The sequence below is a fragment of the Staurois parvus genome, unplaced genomic scaffold (assembly GCF_062004578.1).
Source record: "Staurois parvus isolate SC_StPar_1 unplaced genomic scaffold, SC_StPar_1.0 ptg000137l, whole genome shotgun sequence".
NCBI classification, from domain to species: domain Eukaryota; kingdom Metazoa; phylum Chordata; class Amphibia; order Anura; family Ranidae; genus Staurois; species Staurois parvus.
Genome location: NW_028317933.1, coordinates 5,836,941 through 5,858,329, shown reverse-complemented (window position 1 = coordinate 5,858,329; position 21,389 = coordinate 5,836,941). Strand labels below are relative to the sequence as shown.

At 41.9% G+C, this 21,389-nt stretch overlaps 1 protein-coding gene across 1 annotated transcript in view; it reads left to right on the top strand.

Annotated features, from left to right (window-relative positions):
- GGT7 (gamma-glutamyltransferase 7) overlaps nt 1-21,111 on the top strand; it is a 65,596-nt gene extending 44,485 nt beyond the window's left edge. Inside the window, exons 8-15 of the mRNA XM_089673297.1 lie at nt 77-164; nt 3,234-3,361; nt 8,143-8,231; nt 12,972-13,124; nt 13,203-13,320; nt 14,392-14,529; nt 16,317-16,416; nt 17,574-21,111. Coding sequence (XP_089529423.1) covers nt 77-164; nt 3,234-3,361; nt 8,143-8,231; nt 12,972-13,124; nt 13,203-13,320; nt 14,392-14,529; nt 16,317-16,416; nt 17,574-17,737 — 978 coding nt within the window. The 3' untranslated portion in view covers nt 17,738-21,111. The remainder of the gene's footprint in view (nt 1-76; nt 165-3,233; nt 3,362-8,142; nt 8,232-12,971; nt 13,125-13,202; nt 13,321-14,391; nt 14,530-16,316; nt 16,417-17,573) is intronic.
- Nucleotides 21,112-21,389: the final 278 nt, after the last annotated feature.

Sequence of the window (21,389 nt, the reverse complement as noted above, 5' to 3'; positions counted from 1 at the left end):
AAAAAATAAAACTGCCCTGTGACACAATGTGAATGAATAATGACGACTCTGTCTGAGAATGTCTGATTTTAATTAGGTGAACGCACAAGGTGGGCTAATGACAGAAGACGATTTCACCAACTACACTATTACTGTGGAGAAGCCTGTGCAAACTGTCTATCAAGGTAATCAACACAGTTTTAATAAATCAACTTATGATTTATAGATGTGAGTCTTAAACTAAACTTGTTATTTGTGAACAAAAGCAAAACAGGGCACGCTCTCTTCATGCATTACCGTGGTGAAACACAAATTTATTTAAAAGCATAAAAATGCATACTCACAATCTAAAGGGGGTTAAAAACAGAGAAGAAGAGTCCGTAATGATGGTCCAACCTTGGTGAGGTAGGCTAACGCGTTTCGGGAGACGTACTCACTTTTTCAGAGCTAAAATGTAGGCCTGCTACTTGTTATTTGCATAAAGATCTTTAAAAACTGCACTGAAGCAATGATATTGCTGACTCATTCTTCTGAAAATGTTATTTTGGCTTTCACAATGATAAATTTGATTAAACTCTTGTCTACCAATGTACATTTATAAACGGCACAGTATACAAGGGGTTAAAACAAGCTTACGGCTGCTGCTAAATAAATCATATAAAAAATAAAATTAATTACATTTTTTAGGCACCTACTCCCACTTCTTCTGCGATTGCCTAGGCCGGGTGTCGGCAAGCCGCGGCTCCAGAGCCGCATGCGGCTCTTTTTCATCTTTGCTGCGGCTCCGGAGCACACTGCCCACCAGGTGACAGGCAATAGGGTTTCAGTGGTCGGCAAGCCGCGGATCGCAAGCCACATGCGGCTCTTCTGTGTGCCGGGCGCCCGCTCCCCTCCCTCCTCTCGGGCGGCCGCCTCAAAAGTCAGGACTCTTTTAATCCGGCCCGCGGAGCGTGGAACATTAGCTGTCAGGATGTAGGCGGGGCAGCCAGGATGTAGGCGGGGCAGCGTGACGAACTCCTCTCACAGTCCGTCCTGAAGACCGGAACACAGCGCGGGAACACAGCGAGAGGAACGCGCGGAGCAAAGGTAAGTGAATTGAGACAATATGGGGAATTAATTACTATAGGGGGGATGAATTACTATGGGGGATGAATTATTATATGGAGGATTAATTACTATGGGGGATGAATTACTATGGAGGATGAATTACTATATGGGGGATGAATTACTATGGAGGATGAATTACTATATGGAGGATGAATTACTATATGGGGGATGAATTACTATGGGGGATGAATTACTATATGGGGGATGAATTACTATATGGGGGATGAATTACTATGGGGGATGAATTACTATATGGGGGATGAATTACTATGGGGGATGAATTACTATATGGGGAATGAATTACTATAGGGGGGATGAATTACTATGGGGGATGAATTACTATAGGGGGGATGAATTACTATATGGGGGATGAATTACTATGGGGGATGAATTACTATATGGGGGATGAAGCTAACTGCACGATCCTGTATATAGCATTAGGGTAAGAAACAATATATGCAGTGTCGGATTTGTTTTAAATGTTGCAATGGTTTTGCGGCTCCCAGTCTTTTTTTTCCCTTCGGAAACGGGTCCAAGTGGCTCTTTATGTCTTAAAAGTTGCAGACCCCTGGCCTAGGCGATTGGAAGCAGAAGTTGTCCTCCTACCCTCCCTCCCTGAAGTCTTGTGGGACACGTGACAGGTCCCAGAAAATGACGGGGCCATTCAGGAAGTGCAGCACTACTCGCGCATGCACAGTGGCAAGCTGCAAGCTGTCACAGCTGGGTGCCCACACTGAAGATGCCGGCACCTAGAATACAGGACGGCTGGTGAAATGGGCTGCGGCGGGGGCAACGCGGGATCATGAAACAGGCGAGTGGCTGTTTTTTAAAAGTCAGCAGCTACAGTTTTTGTAGCTGCTGACTTTTATTTTTTTACAAAGTAAGTGGAACTCCATTTTAAGGTGTGGCACTTGTAACCTTGCATTGGACATGATGACACTGAGAACTAGTTCACCACCTGCATGAGGGGGCGCCATCTGCTGGGGGAACAAAGGATCAGATAAGTTAAAGGATAAGTTCACCTTTGGAACATGTTACATGTTCCACTCGTTTTTAGGGTGAAACATGTGACATGTTCCCATAGCCGCAGCCACGCCTGCTGCCCCCCTCCCTCTGACAGATCGTACGGGGAGAAGTCTCCCTGTACTATCTGTCAGATTTGAAAAAAGCATGGCCATGCGGGGCTCCGCTCACGTGGACGCGTCACTCATTCTCAGTTTTCTGTGAATGAGTGCCTACAAGTCCCGACAGCCTTAGCGGCTGTGGGTTTGTAGTTTTCATTGAACTACCACGGCAATGTGGAGCTCCGTGGTAGTTCATCGAAGCTTCCTGTTAGAATATCTGCTTGACCGTACATCCCATATGGCAAGCACATACTCCGACAGGTCTGCAGGAGACTTGCATGGCATCAGTGATCTACTGATTGCTGATGCAATGCTTTCCGGGCTCCTGTGGCCAAAAATAATAAATACACATTTTTTTACCTGCAAAAAAAAGTGCATTTATTATTTTTGGCCAAAAGGTGAACTTATCCTATAAAGTGCTTCTCCTCTCCCTTAGACAAAAGGAGCAGTTAACCCTTTCTGTGTGAGGGCACCCCCAGTGGAAGGCAGTGGTGTATATAGGTTTTGTGCCGCCCTAGGCAATACAAAAATCGGCGCCCCCCACAAAGAGAGCCTGACATTGACCAACAACACCCCTGCCTTCCACCCAAGAGAGCCTCCCATTAACACTGCCCCCATACACCAGCCACCATCCCCCATGGCGAGAGAGCGAAAGAAACTCACCTTCACAGCTCTGGACATTCCTGGGAACGAGAGTAAGGTTGTGCATACACCGTCATGAAACCCGCAACCTCTCTTGGAACCCATCAGGTCCCCATGCAGCATGTGTCCCTTCTTCTGTTCCTTCTTCTGAGGGCCAGTACTGCCCCACATGAAATATGCCGCCCTAGGCAAATGCCTTGTTTGCCTTGTGGTAAATACACCCTTGGTGGAAGGGACAAAATAATATACAGAAGACGTAAGTCTGTTCATGTTGTTTTGAGGTAGGCCAGTTTCTTATTGTGGCAAATCAACATTATACTAAAATAAAACTAACAGAATTTATATATTCCTATTATGCTTAATATGTTTCTTTGTTTGCAGGTCATCTGGTGTTTGTTCCTCCTGCTCCTCATGCAGGACCTGCTCTTATAAGTGCCCTCAACATTCTAGAAGGGGCAAATCTTACCAAGCACACATCTCGGTCTAGCGCCTTGCACTGGATAGCAGAGGTGAGGCGCAGAAGTGTACCCGCAAGATAGCTGCCATGCAAAGCATTGACTTTCTGCAAGCCCTATATCCTGGGGTTAATTTACTAAAAGCAAATAGCCTGTCCACTTTGCAAGGTTGATTTTCCCCAGAGCTTAGTGAATGAGGTGAAGATTTGTTGACTTCCAACTTGTTCTAACTGTGCTTGCATGGGTTTCCTCCAGGTACTCTGATTTCCTCCCTCTCTCCAAAGACATGCTGGTAGGTTAATTGGCTCCTGTCTAAATTGGCCCTAGTATGTGTATGTATGAATGTGAGTTAGGGACCTTAGATTGCACGCTGCTTGAGGGTTTGGGAATGATGTGAAAGTACAATATATATAAAGCACTGTGTAAATTGATATCTCTAAATAAATCTAGGTTAACACCTATATAGGTTGCATTTGGGGCGTTTCTGCATTGCATTTTTGCCACGTTTTTGCTGCATTTCGCTAGGGGGGTCTTTTTTTTTAATTTTTCTTGATGCTAGTTAGATTTTAAATGCAAAATATGGCAAAACATGTTACATAGTTCAGTTCAACCATAAAATAAAAAAATTAAAAATAAAAAAAAGTTATAATGCTACACCCACATTTGATCCAGAGGAAGGCAAAAAACCCAGCAAAGCATGATCCAATTTGGAGAGTGCAAAATCTGGTGCAGCTCTGCATGGTAGCCAATCAGCTCCTAACTTCAGCTTGCTTAGTTACATAGTTAGTCTGGCTGAAAAAAGAAAAAGTCTATCCAGTTCAACCATTAAAAAAGAAAAAAGTTATAATCCTACACCCACAGTTGATCCAGAGGAAGGCAAAACAACCCAGCAAAGCATGATCCAATTTTCTCCTGCAGGAGAAAAAAATTCCTTCCTGATCCCCCGAGAGGCAATCGGATATTCCCTGGATCAACTTTACCTATAAATGTTATATCCAGATATATTCTGTGTATCTAGGAAAGAATCCAGGCCTTTTTTAAAGCAATCCACTGAGCTGGCCAGAACCAACTCTTGAGGGAGTCTATTCCACATTTTCTCAGCTCTTACTGTGAAGAAACCTTTCCGTGTTTGGAAAATAAATTTATTTTCCTCCAGACGTAAAGAGTGCCCCCTTGTCCTCTGTGATGACCTCAGGGTGAATAGCTCTACACCGAGTTCACTATATGAACCACTGATGTATTTATACATACTGATCATATCCCCCCTTATGTATTATACATGGAGATCATATCCCCCCTTATGTATTATACATGGTGATCATATCCCCCCTTATGTATTATACATGGAGATCATATCCCCCCTTATGTATTATACATGGAGATCATATCCCCCCTTATGTATTATACATGGTGATCATATCCCCCCTTATGTATTATACATGGAGATCATATCCCCCCTTATGTATTATACATGGTGATCATATCCCCCCTTATGTATTATACATGGAGATCATATCCCCCCTTATGTATTATACATGGTGATCATATCCCCCCTTATGGATTATACATGGTGATCATATCCCCCCTTATGTATTATACATGGTGATCATATCCCCCCTTATGTATTATACATGGCGATCATATCCCCCCTTATGTATTATACATGGAGATCATATCCCCCCTTATGTATTATACATGGAGATCATATCCCCCTTATGTATTATACATGGAGATCATATCCCCCCCTTATGTATTATACATGGAGATCATATCCCCCCTTATGTATTATACATGGAGATCATATCCCCTCTTATGTATTATACATGGAGATCATATCCCCCCTTATGTATTATACATGGAGATCATATCCCCCCTTATGTATTATACATGGAGATCATATCCCCCCTTATGTATTATACATGGAGAAGATATCCCCCCTTATGTATTATACATGGAGATCATATCCCCCCTTATGTATTATACATGGAGATCATATCCCCCCTTATGTATTATACATGGAGATCATATCCCCCCTTATGTATTCTACATGGAGATCATATCCCCCTTATGTATTATACATGGAGATCATATCCCCCCTTAATCTCCATTTCTCAATAGAGAAGCAAAAACATGGCAAAAACGCAATACATGCTTTTCTGCAGGGTTCCCATTAAAGTGTATAGGACCAAAAACGCAACATTTTGCGTTCAAAAAAGTCCCTGACCTATTCCAAAAAACACACCCGGTGAAAATGCGGAGATGTAAACCCGTCACATAGGAAATCATGTTAAATGCAAGACGCAAAATGCTGCAGAAAACGCTTAGGTGTGAACCTAGGGTAAATACCTGTAATAAATAAATAAATAAATAAATAATAATCATCCAATCATGTGCAAGCAAAACATTTTTTTTTTTACATGATCGGGTATTCTTTGCAAAGTGAAATTTCACCTCATTTACTAGGCTGTGGGAGAAATTCCCTTGCAGAGTGAACAGTCTGACTGTTAAAATATTGCATCCAAAGCCAAAATGTTCTTTTCTCTCATTTTGGAAATAGAGTGGGGAAGTGTTGAAACCCATTTTTTTAGCTATCTGTATCCCCAGTGGGGAGATTCAATTCTTCTATTATGGTGGTTGAAACCACAGCTCAGCCGCCCCTTTTGTACCGCCCCTCTGAAAGAGCCCTAAGAAGCAATTTGGCCCCACTTGTTGAGTCTTTGGAGCAGAAAGTCCCCAGCAGTACACAGCCAGCAAGGGGTTTTAATGATTCCATTCTGTATCCAAAGCTAACAATAAAGCTGGCTATACACTAGTAGATTATTAATCATAAACATTCATATGAACATTTGTACCAAAATTGAAAATTCTTAGTGTATTCAACGTGTTGATGAATATCGTTCAAAAGTACTTAAAATTTTAATTTGCTTTTAACATTCGATTTTGGAATGAATGGACTTTTCGAAACAAAAACCACATACACTGTTAAAAATGTGTTCATTCAAGAAAAAAAATGTATCCTGATTCTTTGAATTTTCTCATCACTCACCCCACTAAAGATTAATAAACCAAATGAACATTCTTAAAAGAAATTAAAAACAGGGAATCTGAAGTTGGATAAACTTGCCAGGTGTGTGACCAGCTTGACAGGGTTTTTATTTCTGCAATCTCATGTATTTTAAAGCTGAATTCCAGGAATTCAGCTCCTTTGTAAAAGATGAAGGCATATTATGAGTTAAAGCGGAGTTCCACTCACTCTGTAAAAAAATAAAAGTCATCAGCTACAACAACTGTAGCTGCTGACTTCCAAAAAACAGCCACTCACCTGTCCCATGATCCTGCGTTGCCCCCGCCGCAGCCCGTTTCACCGGCCATCCTGTATTCCAGGCACCGGCATCTTCAGTGTGGGCACCTGGCTGTGACAGCTTGCGGCTTCACAGCCGGGTGCCCACTGTGCATGCGCGAATGTTCCCTGAATGTTCCTGAATGGCCCTGTTGTATTGTGGGACCTGTCATGTGTCCCACAAGACTATGGGGAGGGGGGGTTGGGAGGACAACTTCCACTTCCGATCGCCTAGGCCAGGGGTAGGCAACCTGCGGCTCTCCAGCTGTTGCAGGGCTACAAGTTCCATCATGCCTCTGCAAGTCATAGCTGTAACTGTCATTTTTGTAATGTTGCAATGCCTCATGGGAAATGTAGTTCCACAACAGCTAGAGAGCTGCAGGTTGCCTACCCCTGGCCTAGGCGATCAATTTTGGGTACCCGCTCACCCCCCGCTCCCCATAGGTGCCAATCCTTAATGGGATGCGGAGGACCAATCATTAAAGCGGAACTTCCCCTTTTGGGTGGAACTCCAATTTAAGACCAAGGAGGTGCATGGCATCTTTTGAACTTATCTTTGTTATTTACATCTTACAGGTTTAGACAGCTATTGCTGTATTTCCAGGTAGCTGGAAGCTGACCCTTCTGCTCTCTGCATCTTCAACAGTAAAATTTAAATTCACCCAAGCTCAACGGCTGTATTGTTAAAGCAGAGCTCCACCCAAAAGAGGAAGTTCCACTTTAAGCCTTTGTCCCCTGCTCCCCATTAAGGATTGGCACCATTGGGGAGCTGGTACCCGAATTTGACAGGTCCCACTTCTGCTGCATTCGCCTAGGTGGAAGTTGTCCTCCCCCCTCTCTCCCCATAGTCTTCTGGGACACGTGACAGGTCCCAGAAGACTACGGGGCCATTCACAAAGCGCAGCACTTTTCACGCATGCGCAGTGTGCACCTAGCTGTGAAGCCACGAGCTGTCACTGCAGGGTGCCCACACTGAAGATGCCGGCGCCGTGGAGAGAAGACGGCCGTTGAAACCAGCGGTGGTGAGGACACCGCTGGACCGAGGGATAGGTAAGTGTCTGTATTTTAAAAGTCAGCAGCTATAGTTTTTGTAGCTGCTGACTTTTATTTTTTTTTTCCAGGTGGAACTCCGCTTTAATGAGAGCTGGAGGCCGGTGCTCAGGCTAAACCATTCACTTGTCTCAATGTAGTCTTTAAAGATGTTAGCCAGCAACTTGGATGCTTCTCAATATATTATCTTAATTGGTTACAAAATTTTGATATAGGATTTTCAGATGCTAACGTGTTTCGGCGCAAGCCTTCCTCGTCCAGGAGATGTCATGCACCTCGTTGGACTTAAGTCATAGTGTGCCTTCACTTTTTACAAAGTGGCTAAATTCCTGGAATTTAGCTTTAACATGTTATAACAAAGCAGTATGTGTGTAGCGTGTGTATATATATATATATATATATATATATTTAAATATATATATTTATTTTCTTTTCTAAACTACAGGCATTAAAAATTGCTCTGGGCTGTGCCAGCAAACTGGGCGATCCTTCATTTGACCTTACTGTCACCGGCTACGTCACAGAGTTAATAAGGTGAATACTACTATTTATGTGATATGTGCATTATTCCCAGTCACTTAAACCCCAAATCCACCCCAAACTGGAGTAAATACTTCTGTCAAGTTTTTGTTGTGGTCAGTGACCCCAGTTGCTGTTCTGTGCATTTGGGTTGTCCACCAGAATCACTATGGGCTGTATTTGTAAAAATATTTGCAGAGCTATTCATCTTGTGAAACTATATGTACATTTTTTTTATGCAAAATTGGACAAAAACAACTTTTTATAGGCTATTTGCTCCCCGGGTCAAATGTTCTTCATTTATAAGAATATAATAATTTAGGAAAATAACACATTATGGCCACTGGTTGAAGCAGACAACCATATTGAATAAATATTTACTTCCTATTATTGACATCTCCATCTAGTGGCCATAATATGGCATTTTCAAATGAATAAATAACAATCAACCTGGAGAGGAAATAGCCTAACATTTATTTTTTCCCCCATTCACACAGCACAAATGTACATGCAGTTTCAGAGGACAAATAGTACACCCTATGTGTTTTTATGTTTTCTTAATGTTTTTATGTTCTCTTTGTCTATTAACTGGTTTCTTCTAGAAAAATTACTCCAGTTATCTGATTTAACCCAATTGAGTCCTTGTTATCTATTAGTGTACTGCAGTTAGGCTGCATATACAGTAACAAGTATGGGGCTATAAATGAATGGGGCTGGCGAATGGACTGAACCTTAAGCTCATCCCTAGTCAAGACTTTGAAAATGCCAACAGGAGGAGAGAGTGGGGACTTATGCCTGGTACACATGGTAAGTTTTTTTCGTTCAACCCTGAATGAAAAAAAACTGGGGAGGTCTGTACTATGAGATGTTAGTACAGCGATCTCCCCGCTGTGCTATTGTGGACTGCCCCCTCGCCAGAACACACCGGTCAGCGCTTGTAGCCATTGGTTGAGAACACTGATCGGATGCCGATTGTCTGCTGGTTTTTCAGCATGCTCATTTGACAGAAGCCGGTCCTGGGGAAATGAAGCAGAAGCAGGACACTGACTAAAGCCCTGTACATATGGACCGAATGTTGGCCATTTTCCACTGTACCGGTCAGGGGTGGACTGACAACTCATGGGGCCCCTGGGCAATAGGGGATCGTGGGGCCCCTGTGTCCTTGCCCAAACTCAAAAAAGCCTATGAAAAAGGTACCAAGGGCATCTAATGGGGCCCTCTACTGACCCCAGGCCCTCGGGCAGTGGTCTATGTGTCTAAGGCTTTAGTCAGTGTCCTGTTTCCCCTTGATTTTCCAATCACAGGCTGGTGCCAGGTGCGTGACCAAGCTGTACTGCTTAACTGTTGTAGAGAAAAGTGAAGTCACTAACCTTGCTAGGTTGTCTTTTGTGCATTGGTCCCTGATATTTGAAATCCTATTGGAGGTTCATATAGCAGGGGTGTCAAACTGGCAGCCCTCCAGCTGTTGCGAAATTACAATTCCCATCATGCCTCTGCCTTTGGGAGTCATGCTTGTAACTGTCAATCTTGCATTGCCTCATGGGACTTGTAGTTTGGCAACAGCTGGAGGGCCGCCAGTTTGACACCTGTGATCTATAGTATATCAGCTCTGTGTTTAGCTGTTTACCTGAGGTTCAGCGGTTATTTTAGACAGTTGCCATACTGTACCCCCAGCAGGGGGTTGACAGTTTTGTTGGGGAGAAAAATAACTTTCAGATTTACCTTTAATAGTAATAAAAAGTTTCAGTTTAGGGATATACAGTATCTCAGCCTTTTTCAACCAGGGCGCTCAGGCACCCTGGGGTGCCTTCAGGCTTCTTCAGGGGTGCCTTCAGGCTTCTTCAGGGGTGCCTTGGCAAAATGCCCATAAATTGTATGCAAGCCAGCAGGTGGATCAATCCTGCCTTTTAGTACACAAAGCCACAGGTTTTCATTGTGCGCTTTTATGACCTTCTACCTGCCAGCATCCTAACAACCAATGACATCATCAGTTGATAAGAAGGACGTTGGGTGCATGCACATCATCTTTGTTTGGCCCTCCCCTGCCCCTCTCCATCAGAATTGGGGTAACATTAGCAGACTGAAGGAGAGAAAATGGGAGAGATACACTGGAATACTATTCGGTACCAGTGTGCAAAGGTGTAGTTTGCTTTGGAAGAATAAATCACTTCTAATATTGGGCTTGCTCGATGTGTGTAGAATAGTTTTTTACATTTTAGGAATACCTTGAGATTATCCTTGATTTTAAAGGGTGCCTTGACTGCAAAAAGGTTGAGAAACACTGCAGTATCTAGTACTAAAATATATACCATAGCAACAGCTACCTCTGGTGACAAGTCTCTACAACTGCATGATCTCCGATTGCTAGCTTGCCTAGTGCAGTGTTTCTCAACCTTTTTTCAGTCAAGGCACCCTTTAAAATTATGGACAGTCTTGGGGCACCCTTTAAAATTATGGACAGTCTTAAGGCACCCCGTTCTAAAATGTGAAAAACTATTCTAATAGTTTTATATAACACAGCAACATCCACACATGTAGAACACCCATTAGAGGTGATTTATTCTTCCAAAGCAAATACACTTCACACTGGTACTGACTAGTATTCCCATGTTTCTCTTCTCCCTCAGTTTTCCTCCATCACTGAGCTAATGTGACCCCAGCACTGATGGAGGGGGGCAGGGGATGATCAAACTAGGATGCTGTGCAGGCAGCTGACATCCTCCTTATCAACTGATGATGTCATTGGTTGTCAGGACGCCAGCTGCTAGAAGGCCGTAATAGTGTACTATGAAAACCTGCAGCGTTGTGTAACTAAAAGACAGGCTTGTTCCACTGGCTGGCTTGTATATAAGCTTTGGGCAATTTTTAGACATTTTGCCAGGGCAGCCCTGAAAAAACCTCAAGGCACCCCAGGGTGCCTGGGCACCCTGGTTTAGAAAAGCTGGCCTAATGTATGTAATTACCCCAGGTTCACATTTATGCAGATTTCAGTGCATTTTCCATCTTACAGGAATGTGCTACAGTCCATTTAACAAGATTTCTTATAGATGTATTTCACATCTGCGCATTTTGAACTGGTGCATTTTTTTGGAAAGGGTCAGGGACTTTTTTTCTTGCATCAGATTGCGTTTTGCATGTAATAGACTTCCATGAACCTGCAACAAAAGCGCAAGTGTTGCGTTTTTGATACAGTTTGTGTGGGGGGGGGGGTTCTTGCTAATTCGTGTAGTGCGACTTTGATGCAACTTTGATGTGACTTTACACTTTCTGGCACTCAAGTAGCATTACAGCAGCATCAAAGTTGCATCAAAGTAGTGCAGGAGCCCTTAATGTGTCCAAAGTCGCATTGTTTTTGGCTAATAGGAAAGTATGACAGTTCTGTTCATGTAGTGCGACTTTGAAGCTGCTTGAGTGCCAGATAGTGTAAAGTCACATCAAAGTCACACTACAAGAACAGAACTGTCATACTTTCCAATTAGCTGAAAAAAAAGAAAAACGCATTAAAAACATGTATTTAAAAAAATGCACCGCAAAACACGGCAGAAAAACACATCAACTGCATCTTGCATAGATGTGAACCTAGCCTTATTAAGGGATAACTAAATCTAAAACCCAAAATGTAATATATTTCAGCTTATCAATCCTTAGGGTTGCTGGTTGTGTTACTTTGAATTTTCAGGCTTTGAATTTCCTTTGAGCACAGCACAACCATCCCGATCAGTGTGCTTACAGTGAAGCACAAACCCCCCGCCCCCTAGTAAAACACTCCCTACACGCAGTTAACCCTTTGATAGCCCCTCACATTAATCCCTTCCTGCCCAGTGGCATTAGTACAGTGTCAGTACTGGTTTTTTAACACTGATCACTGTATTGGTATCACAGGGGATGTCAGTGACACTAAGTTAGTTCCCTTCCAGTGTCAGAATGCCTGCTGCAGTCCCGCTAAATGTCGCTGATTACGAGTAGGGAAAAAAAAAATCCTGGTCTCTATACCGCCATTTGTAAACGCTATACCTTTCACGTAAACCAATTAATTTACATGTTTTGGGATTTTTTTTAGCAAAGACATGTAGAAGAATACATTTTGACCTAAATATAAGCCAAAATTTTATTTATAAATTTTGTTACTGAACATGTTTAATAGCAAATAGTCAAAAATATTGTTTTTTTCTCAAAATTGTATTGGTATTTTTTTGCTTATAGCGCAAAAAATAAAAAATGCACAGGCAATCAAATACCACCGAAAGTAAACTCAATTCGTGGGAAAAAGAGGACACAAATCTCATTTGGGTGTGGCATTGCATGACCGCGCAATTGTCAGTTAAAGTAACACAGCGCTGTAACGCAAAAAATGGCCTGGTCAGGAAGGGGGGTAAATCCTCTGGAGGGCAAGTGGTTAAGCTTTGAAATAAAACCTGAAAGCTTATTGGCTACCATGCACAACTGTACCAGATTTTGCCCTCTCCAGTTTTATTAAATCAACCCCAAAGTGTCTGTTACCAGCCCTGAGCTCAGGCAGAACACGGGTCAGCCTATGTAGGAGCATTTCAGCCCACTACTGAGTTAACGTGTTCCCTAATAGGGATAGAATACAAGTAAATAGCAGAGCACATACCTATCCCTAACAGGTAAAGCTCCTCTTTATTAACAACCTGAAGCACAACTGAAATTTGATCAATTTCTCTCTAAAACTAAATAATTTTTTGCAGACTTCTATAGACTTTTTATGATCTTACATGAATTCTATTTTGTCAGTAAGGCGGAATCCAGCTTCTTCCGGAAAAAGATCAATGAATCTCATGCTGCCAACCCTAAGGATTATGTGCCCTTTCACACCCTGCACGTCGGTCCATCTGCTAGCCAGGCTTTAGTGGTTGGTCCTGATGACTTTATTGTGGCTGTGGTCAGGTGAGTAATTGTGACACAGTTTGTCAGAAAGGACACAACTCTTTTCTCATTTCCTCTTGTGTCTTTTTTTCCCTGTAGCTCATTAAACCGTCCATTTGGCAGTATGATAATGACTACATCGGGGGTCCTTCTCAACAGCCAGATCCTAGACTTTTCTTGGAGCAATAAGAGCAACAACAGCTCTTCCCCAAATCCCGTAAGTGGTATTTTATGTAACACAATTATATTATTGGGTTTATTTAATAATGTAGTTACTTTTAAAATGTACCTAAAGCTAAAACATTTTCTACTATTGGATGTAGTAAGGAAGGTTTAGAAACTTGTTTAGTGTCTTATTGCTGTCTGCTTCACACCTGGGGAGATTCATTCTCTCTCTTTGTCCTGGTGACGTGGTGACCGTTGTCATTGGGGCAGAAGTTGATGTGATATCCAGACTTTTACAGTTGTCACCTGAAAAGGTATAGAGGGCAAATTTTCCAGTGGGGAAACCTGTACCAATGGAAGCTACCGTATCTAAGATGGGTTGCCTCTCAAGTAAGTGGAAATCTCCTCGATTGGACACACACCAGGAAACAAAAACCTTCCAGAAGTTTTATTCCTACTTTCAAAACTAAAAAAATAAAAGTTTTGGCTTTAGATGTACTTTTGTAAAGTGTACTGTAGAGCGTAACACTAACTCGGAGGACAGTATTGGTAATGGCTGAAGGTCCACATACATTGCCCTCATAACATACAGGCTTCTTCTCCAATCACTTGGAAACCAGGTGTTCAGATGTTAGGAATAGTAACTTGTAGCCTTTCTCTAACCATGATGTTTTTTTAAAGACTTGAGAAGACCCCACTGGAGACATTTACAAATGATAGCAGGATGAGAAATTAGGGGAGCAGGTGTCACTGGGACAGGAAAACAGGCATTAGTAACACACTGACAGAGGTTCTAATACTTTCCCAATTTATTGAAAAGAGGAATTTTTTGTGATCTGTGTTCCCAATGGAGAAATTTCCCATAATTTTCTGCAAGTGAGGGAAATTTGTCTTAGCGGCACAATTCCCGGGTTTCTGTACAGAATCAAGTTGGAATTCGGTTGGAACGCTGCCCGGTAGTTGGTAGGTGTACCAGCACCATTATGACAGGCAGGAAGCAAGCAAAGGTATACAAAACACAATCCAGTCCACAATTAATTATTTCAGGTGCTTTATTTTGCTGATCTGCCTAATTTTTGAGGCCTACTAGTCTAAATGATCATTTTACTTGTTTCATCTGCAGCAGAACATTGTTGAACCTGGAAAAAGACCCCTCTCTTTCCTGCTTCCCACTGTGGTGAGGCCTGCACAAGGTCTTTGTGGTACTTACCTTTCCCTTGGAGGATCAAATGGAGAACGTGCCCTCTCTGGCATTACTCAGGTCAGACAGTACAACTGTTTTATTTTCTACCCATAGCTTTTTTTTAACATATATCACTGTTTCTACTGTCATTGTTCTGAAACAAAATCAAGATAAACCACACACTGTGCCTGCTTCACAAACTAGGCAGTCAACTGGTTTTTAAAGCAACTCGAAATGGTTCTGCTTCAGGCAACCAGAGACAGCAACAGAATGATGGTTGGTATGAGTGTTGGTGGTGGGTTGTCCTGTTCATAACTCCCAAAATAAAATAGTTTAGTATTATCACAATTAATTTGGGACACTGAATAATGAATAGAGAGCTTACCAGAATAGTGTAAAATCCTCAATTTTATTCAAATAAATGTCTTGTACTCCTGAAATACTTGATGTGAATACATATCTTGTGCATATTAAAATCCATAACATCCAAAGGCCCTCAGAACAGTAGGCACAATTCTTCAACGTCCGAACGTTTACAATTAACATAGGTGCTGCCCTAATGTCGTAGAAATGGCTTACGTGCTTTGAGGATGACTACCATGGGCACCAGAGGTATACCCATTCTGGGCCTTCAGAGTTAAATTGAAACTATTGGCATTCTGTTCTTTAAGCCAGGCTGTTTAAAGGCCAGATTCACTAAACGATTCAAAATCTATGTTCTGTATACCCAAACAGACATTGAATCAAATGCTGGTTTCCTATTTACATGGCATCTGGTTGCATGATATCCCCCTTGTCCCATGGTGGCTATTACAGAGACAAATGATGGTCTGACATTGTCCCTGTAGATTTTCTGTAATGAAGAATGAAAAAAATATTTCAATAGTTAACCTACAGGACAGTAAATTTCTCATTATGCCCTTGTTTGATGGGACAGAGGCACATATTACTGGATGGATATTTTGCTAATAGATTCTCTGAAAGATACAAGAAGCTAGTGGGTGATTCAGTTGATGCTCACCTAGAAATACGCAGAGTTGACCTTTAGTCTATGAACTGTTTTAAAGCTTTAGAATGCTTCTAATGGCCACAAATACACTGGTGCTGCTGTAGGGTTGTGTGGGTTGTGGACCACACCCAAGTGACACCTGCCAGAGGTGTAACAGGGCCGTCATCAGGGGGGGACAGCCACATGTAGGGGGCCTGGGCATCATGAGCAGTGTTGCCAATGATTCTTCTGTGGCTCTGCCGCTACAGTCCCCCTCCCGTCTGCCCCTGCCAGCATTAGTGGTTGGTTGCTGAGTCCACTTGGCACCTAGCAACCAACCACGTGGTAGGTCTGCCCCACCATTCAATTGAGGGGAAGTTAACTGAACATCCTCATCTAGACATGGCTCCTGAACTGTGTTCCCGGGCCCACCAAATCCCGCCCATCGAGTCCCTCCCACAGAGTTCTGGCTACTGGTTCCTGGCTCCAAGTCTTCCATCCAGCCCACGGTAAGGGAATTCAATGTGGGGAACACTTTTAGGGAAACCTCTAATGATGGCGACACTGATGGGGGTAACTCTTATGATGGGGACACTGATGGGGGTAACTCTAATGATGGGGGACCTCTAATGATAGGGACACTGATGGAGGGATCTTTAATGGGGGGGGCCCTTATGAAGGGACCTCTAATGAGGTGGAGACTGATGGAGGGACCTTTCATGAGGGGAACACTGATGGGGAACATCTAATGATGGGGACACTGCTGCGTGGAAGCCTAGCTAAATAGAATACTTGCTCCAGTCCCAATAAGTATTTTTTTACTTATTTAATAATTTTTTTAGTTAAATTACTATATAACTTCATTTTTTGCTTACAGGTCCTGCTAAATGTTTTATCATTTAACAAGAATCTGAGCGATAGTATATCTCAAGGACGGCTGCATCCAGACCTCGAGACTAACCTCCTGCAAATTGATAGTGAGTTGTCTATAATATATATTATACTGTATTAAGATGGTCATAGAATTAGGAGGGCTGTTGACTGTGCAGACATGACCTAACTGCCACGTGTATGCCCATGGTGTACAGTAAGTGCTTCTTGACCAGGCATGCAAAAAGTAAAATCAATCATAAAAATGCTAATAGTTCCCAGACACAACAACTGTGCTTGTGCTATGCTTTCCTTACCCTGAATTCTCCATAATTCACTTCATCATGGGTTCTGGAAGGGTCTGCTTCTGAAACCTGTACTGTGCAGCGTTTCCTATATATAAACAGCCAGTCTTATGATTCACACCTGCCAACCACAGTGCATGCCGGGCAGATGATGCCGTTATTTCCTGTTTCAGCTTTGCAACTTCCTGTGTCAGTGACACTGACTTGGATAATGAATCTGTAGTATGATGAAGCTGATACATTGTCAAGTGAACATAAAGGTGTAAAAGGGAGCTGCAAAGCTGAAACATGAAACAGTTGTATCCTCTACCTGCTTATGCAGTGACAAGAGTGTGTGAATTATAAGACTAGCTGAACAGAATTATTCATTTCCAGGCAGGCAAAGTAGTTCACATATTGGTATTTCAACTGTGTATCTGATTTACTTTGCTCTTCGCTCGTGCACACCTGGCAAGAGAAAAACAACTATGAGTCTAAGTCATGTTTTTTCAAACACATTTAGGCATGTTGCACGCTTAGGTGTTTATTAATTTAATTGGCCAGACTATTAATTCATTCTGGTCATTGAAATAAAAAAATGCTCAAGTGCTAATTGTGTCTAGCTTTAACGCACGTTTAGATGCATTTACCCACGTTTAAGCATGTCAAGCAATTTGCTTTTGAGAAAACGGTCCCTTCTTGAACACACAAGTGATGTTTTTTTTCCGGCCTCTAATCGCCTGTAAACGCCTATGTGTGGAGGTTAACATGGAGGGCAGTTTAGAAGCACAGAAAAAAAACACTCAAATGCCTGTAAAAGCAACATTTTTTTAGTTGAAGTGTGCATGAGGCCTAAATGCAACTTGTCATTTAAACTGTGGCCAGATTCGGTTGACATTCAGTGCACTACTGACTAGACAATCTGCTGTATTTCTTTATCTCTGAAAAATAACCATATATATATATATATTTGTCATTAGGTGATTTTCCAGAAAATGATACCCAGGGCCTGGAATTGAAAGGACACCGGCTAGACCAGACACACATCCTCTCTTTGGTCCATGGTTCACGCAGGAGCAACGATCTGATCATCGGTATCAAAGACCCTCGAAGTAGCGATGCAGAAGCTGCCACCATTTTGTAACAACTCCTGGTCAGATGTACACCAATTTCCTGTACGAAACAAAAACAATGCGGATACCCAAGCCAAAACCCTCTGAACTTTCACTTTGAATTTTAAGACCATTTTTCACCGTTATTGAACACACAGTAGGGACATGTCTATTAGTGTCTCCATGACCAAATTTGAAATCTGAATAATGTTTCTTTAACCAGATTAAACTAAAATTCTTATCTGCCTTTAAAATTTATTTAGACTACTATGCTGAACACAGACTGGCAGGTATTTATTCAAGATAAAAGGTTTCCTTCACCACCCCTAGCAAAATGTGATCATTTCGTCAGACTCCAAGAATCCTCCAAGCTCGTAGATTATCCACCTGCTGCAGCCATTACAAGAAGGTCTTGCTCTCTTGTTGGACCATTTTTATATTATTATTTATTTTATGCAGCAGGATGGGGGGAGACTCTCTGTTATAGCAGAATAAATTAAAGCGGAGGATAAAGAAAGCCTTCAGTGTTTCTAAGGCGTTGATTATCCATAGGAATAGACGGAGAATCCAGTCCTTGGGGGGTAGAGGGGACAAGGAAGTTCTGTTCACAGAGGTGGAGCTAGATCACCATGAAGGGTCAGGAACTGCAGCAAAGATCTGGTTTAGGATTTAAACGTTTAAGGTCAACTCCATTATATTGAATCATAACTAAGGAAAGTAATATGGGAAGGTGAGGTGGTGGAGTGCTGGACCCCACTGTAGGTATGACAATCTAGTGTGACACTTGTGTATAAAGCAGCTCTCAAATGTACAAAGGGACCTGACTTGGCCCACAGAATAATGTCCTGAAGGTTAAGGAAAAATACATTGTCAAAATATTGTTGACAGTCTAGAACAGGGGCGTCAAACTCAATTTCATCATTGGCCGCATCTCTGCTGCCGACTGCTGAGACAAGGTGGGGCGGATACAAGGGGGGGGAGGGAGGGTGCTGCAAGAGAGGGCCACATGAAATGACCTGGCAAGCCAGATTCGGCCTGTGGGCCTTGTGTTGGACACATGTCATCTAGATTAGGTTTTTTATCAGTAATTGTATATGAAACAGCATGTGCCAAGGGGACATCTTATTTAGGGTTTAATTTTGATGGACTGAAAAATGTTTGCAAATCCAGAATCTGGATAGGTTTGCCTAACAGCTAAATCAATGATCAATATTATCTTCAAATTCCCAAACATTTTCACCTAAACCACCACTCTTAGTCCAGCATCATCAAACCATGGAAATCCCAAAATGCATTGGGTATTCTTAAATAATTCCTGTGATGCATAAACTTTATCTGAACTGTTAAAAATATCAAGGTACTGTCTTTTTCTACAAACGTCGAGAAGCAGCATGTCAGTTTGGTAGCACCATATTGTGCTTGCTTTAACCTTTCTAGTGTTCCCTCTGGAACTCCAGAAAGAAAAAAACAGCACTTTTGTGCATTAGCGAACATGTGACACTAATCCTCCCACAACTCAAAGCTCAGTGCCTCAGCGGGCAGATGTCAGGCTTAGTTGCTGTTGCATGTGGGATGGGTGTTAGTTTCTTTAGTGGAGAGTTCCAAACTAAGACATTACTACTTTTTAATTGCATATTGGGGCATGTTGTTTTAAGATTGTTGAAACTCTTAAGCTAACCACAAACTTTAAATTCTGGATACAGTCTAGTCTCCTTTGGATTAATCGACAATTACTCTATGGCCAAAAGGTTTTGGACTCCTGACCATCACATCTAGGCTATATGACTAAGAGTATGTAGAGAGGCCTCCAAATTATTGACTTGCACTGTTATTGCTACAGCATGCAAAGACATGTATGACAATTGTGCACTTCCAACCTTGTGGCAACAGTTTGGTGAAGGCTCTTTCATGTTCCAGCATTACTATGTCCCTGTGCACAAAGACCACTCCATAAAGATATGATTTGATGAGTATGGTCTGCAAGAACTGAAGTGGCCTGCACAAAGTCCAAACCTCAACCCCAATGGTCATCTTTGGTAGGAACTGAAATGCCTACTGCAAGCCAGATCTCCTCATCCATCATCAGTACCTGAACTCAAATATGTTGTTTTTGGTTAAATGGATGCACATTCCAAGAGCTTGTGGAAAGTCTTCCCAGAGGACTAGAAGCTGTTATGGATGTAAATCAACTCTATATTAACGTCTGTGCTTTTTTCCAATGGGAGTCATATAGTTGTGATGGTCAGGTGCCCACAAACGTTTGGCCATATAGTGTCCTTAGTTGCAATTCAGTGCAGAGTCACTTTAAAACTGTTGTATGGAACTCCTTACCTGGCCCCAAATATTGCATTCTAACTGCACAATCTCCTTCAGATAACAGCTACAGTATGTAACTCCAAGGCCTGCTTAACTGGATATAAAATGGATGTATTCTGCAGTTAGGCCTTCACACTACATAGTTTGGTAAAGCTAAGAGACATTGTGCAAAATTAGTAAAATCAGATTGCAGCGTGTGTGACCATCTTTACATTTTCATCTGATCAACCTACAAATCAACCTATGTATCACCAGCTTTTAGCGTAAGGCTGATGACACATGGGTGACTTTTTAGTGGTCCTGCTGATGTCAATTTGCCAAAAATCACCAGCAGCAGAATCGCGAAAAGGCTTTGTAGGTGAGGCAGCAAGATGTCGCTCTCATTGCTAGTGATTGAGATTCAGCTACCATTAGAGCAACATCTCATTGCGTGTGGCTGCAGAGGAAGTAATTTCATTGGGACACAAAGGCAGCCTTTTTAGTGATTCTGCCATGGACAATTGGTCTCTAGTGACAGAAGCTCCTGTGTGACATCAGCCTAAAGCCACTTCCAATGTTATCCATTAAAGAGGACAAGTGAAGCACTTTAATTTTTTTAGTGACCTCCCCCCATTACCCCAAAAATATAGTTTCTGTAAAGAGATTTCACTGAGGTATAACCTGATTATAATGCCTTTTCTAAATGCTCTTGTACTTTTGGATAAATTCATCTTTTTTTATTTGTTTTCTACATAACAATTATTAAAACCTATGAACCCCAACACATAGGCCAAAGCAAGCAAAAGCATCTATGAGAACTGTAAGACTGGTGACATATTTTTTACTTGCTGTTAATACACCTATCACATTGCTGTAGTAATATGTACACCTGTTAAATCAGTGTGATGGCTTTTTGCACATGTGAGATTTATTCACAAAATTAAAGTAAAGACGTTGGATTTGCACATATTGTAAGAACAAATTATGTCTTTTTAGTCTATGCCATGTGCCATTTGTCTTTGTATGAACAATACATGCTCTGTAATTATTGGGGCTGACTATGTGTATTTTGCATCTGTTCAATTGGAAGGATAAACAATATGATACATTTGCCTTTTGTGTGACTTTGTTTTTAAAAGGGAAACCATAGTTGCAATATCTCATAGCACCATCTATATGTGTCACGGGAGTCCTCTGTTCTTACCTTGACCTTGACAAAGACCTTGACACCTCTGACACCTTGGGTATACACGTCAATAGACAAAGACTAATAATTTTCGGTTAGTATGTTAGGGACATAATGAAATGAGACTCGAGAGCTTAAAGAAGAATATGGGCAGCACAGTGGCTAAATGGTTAACATTTCTGCCATTGGCTCCTGTCTAAATT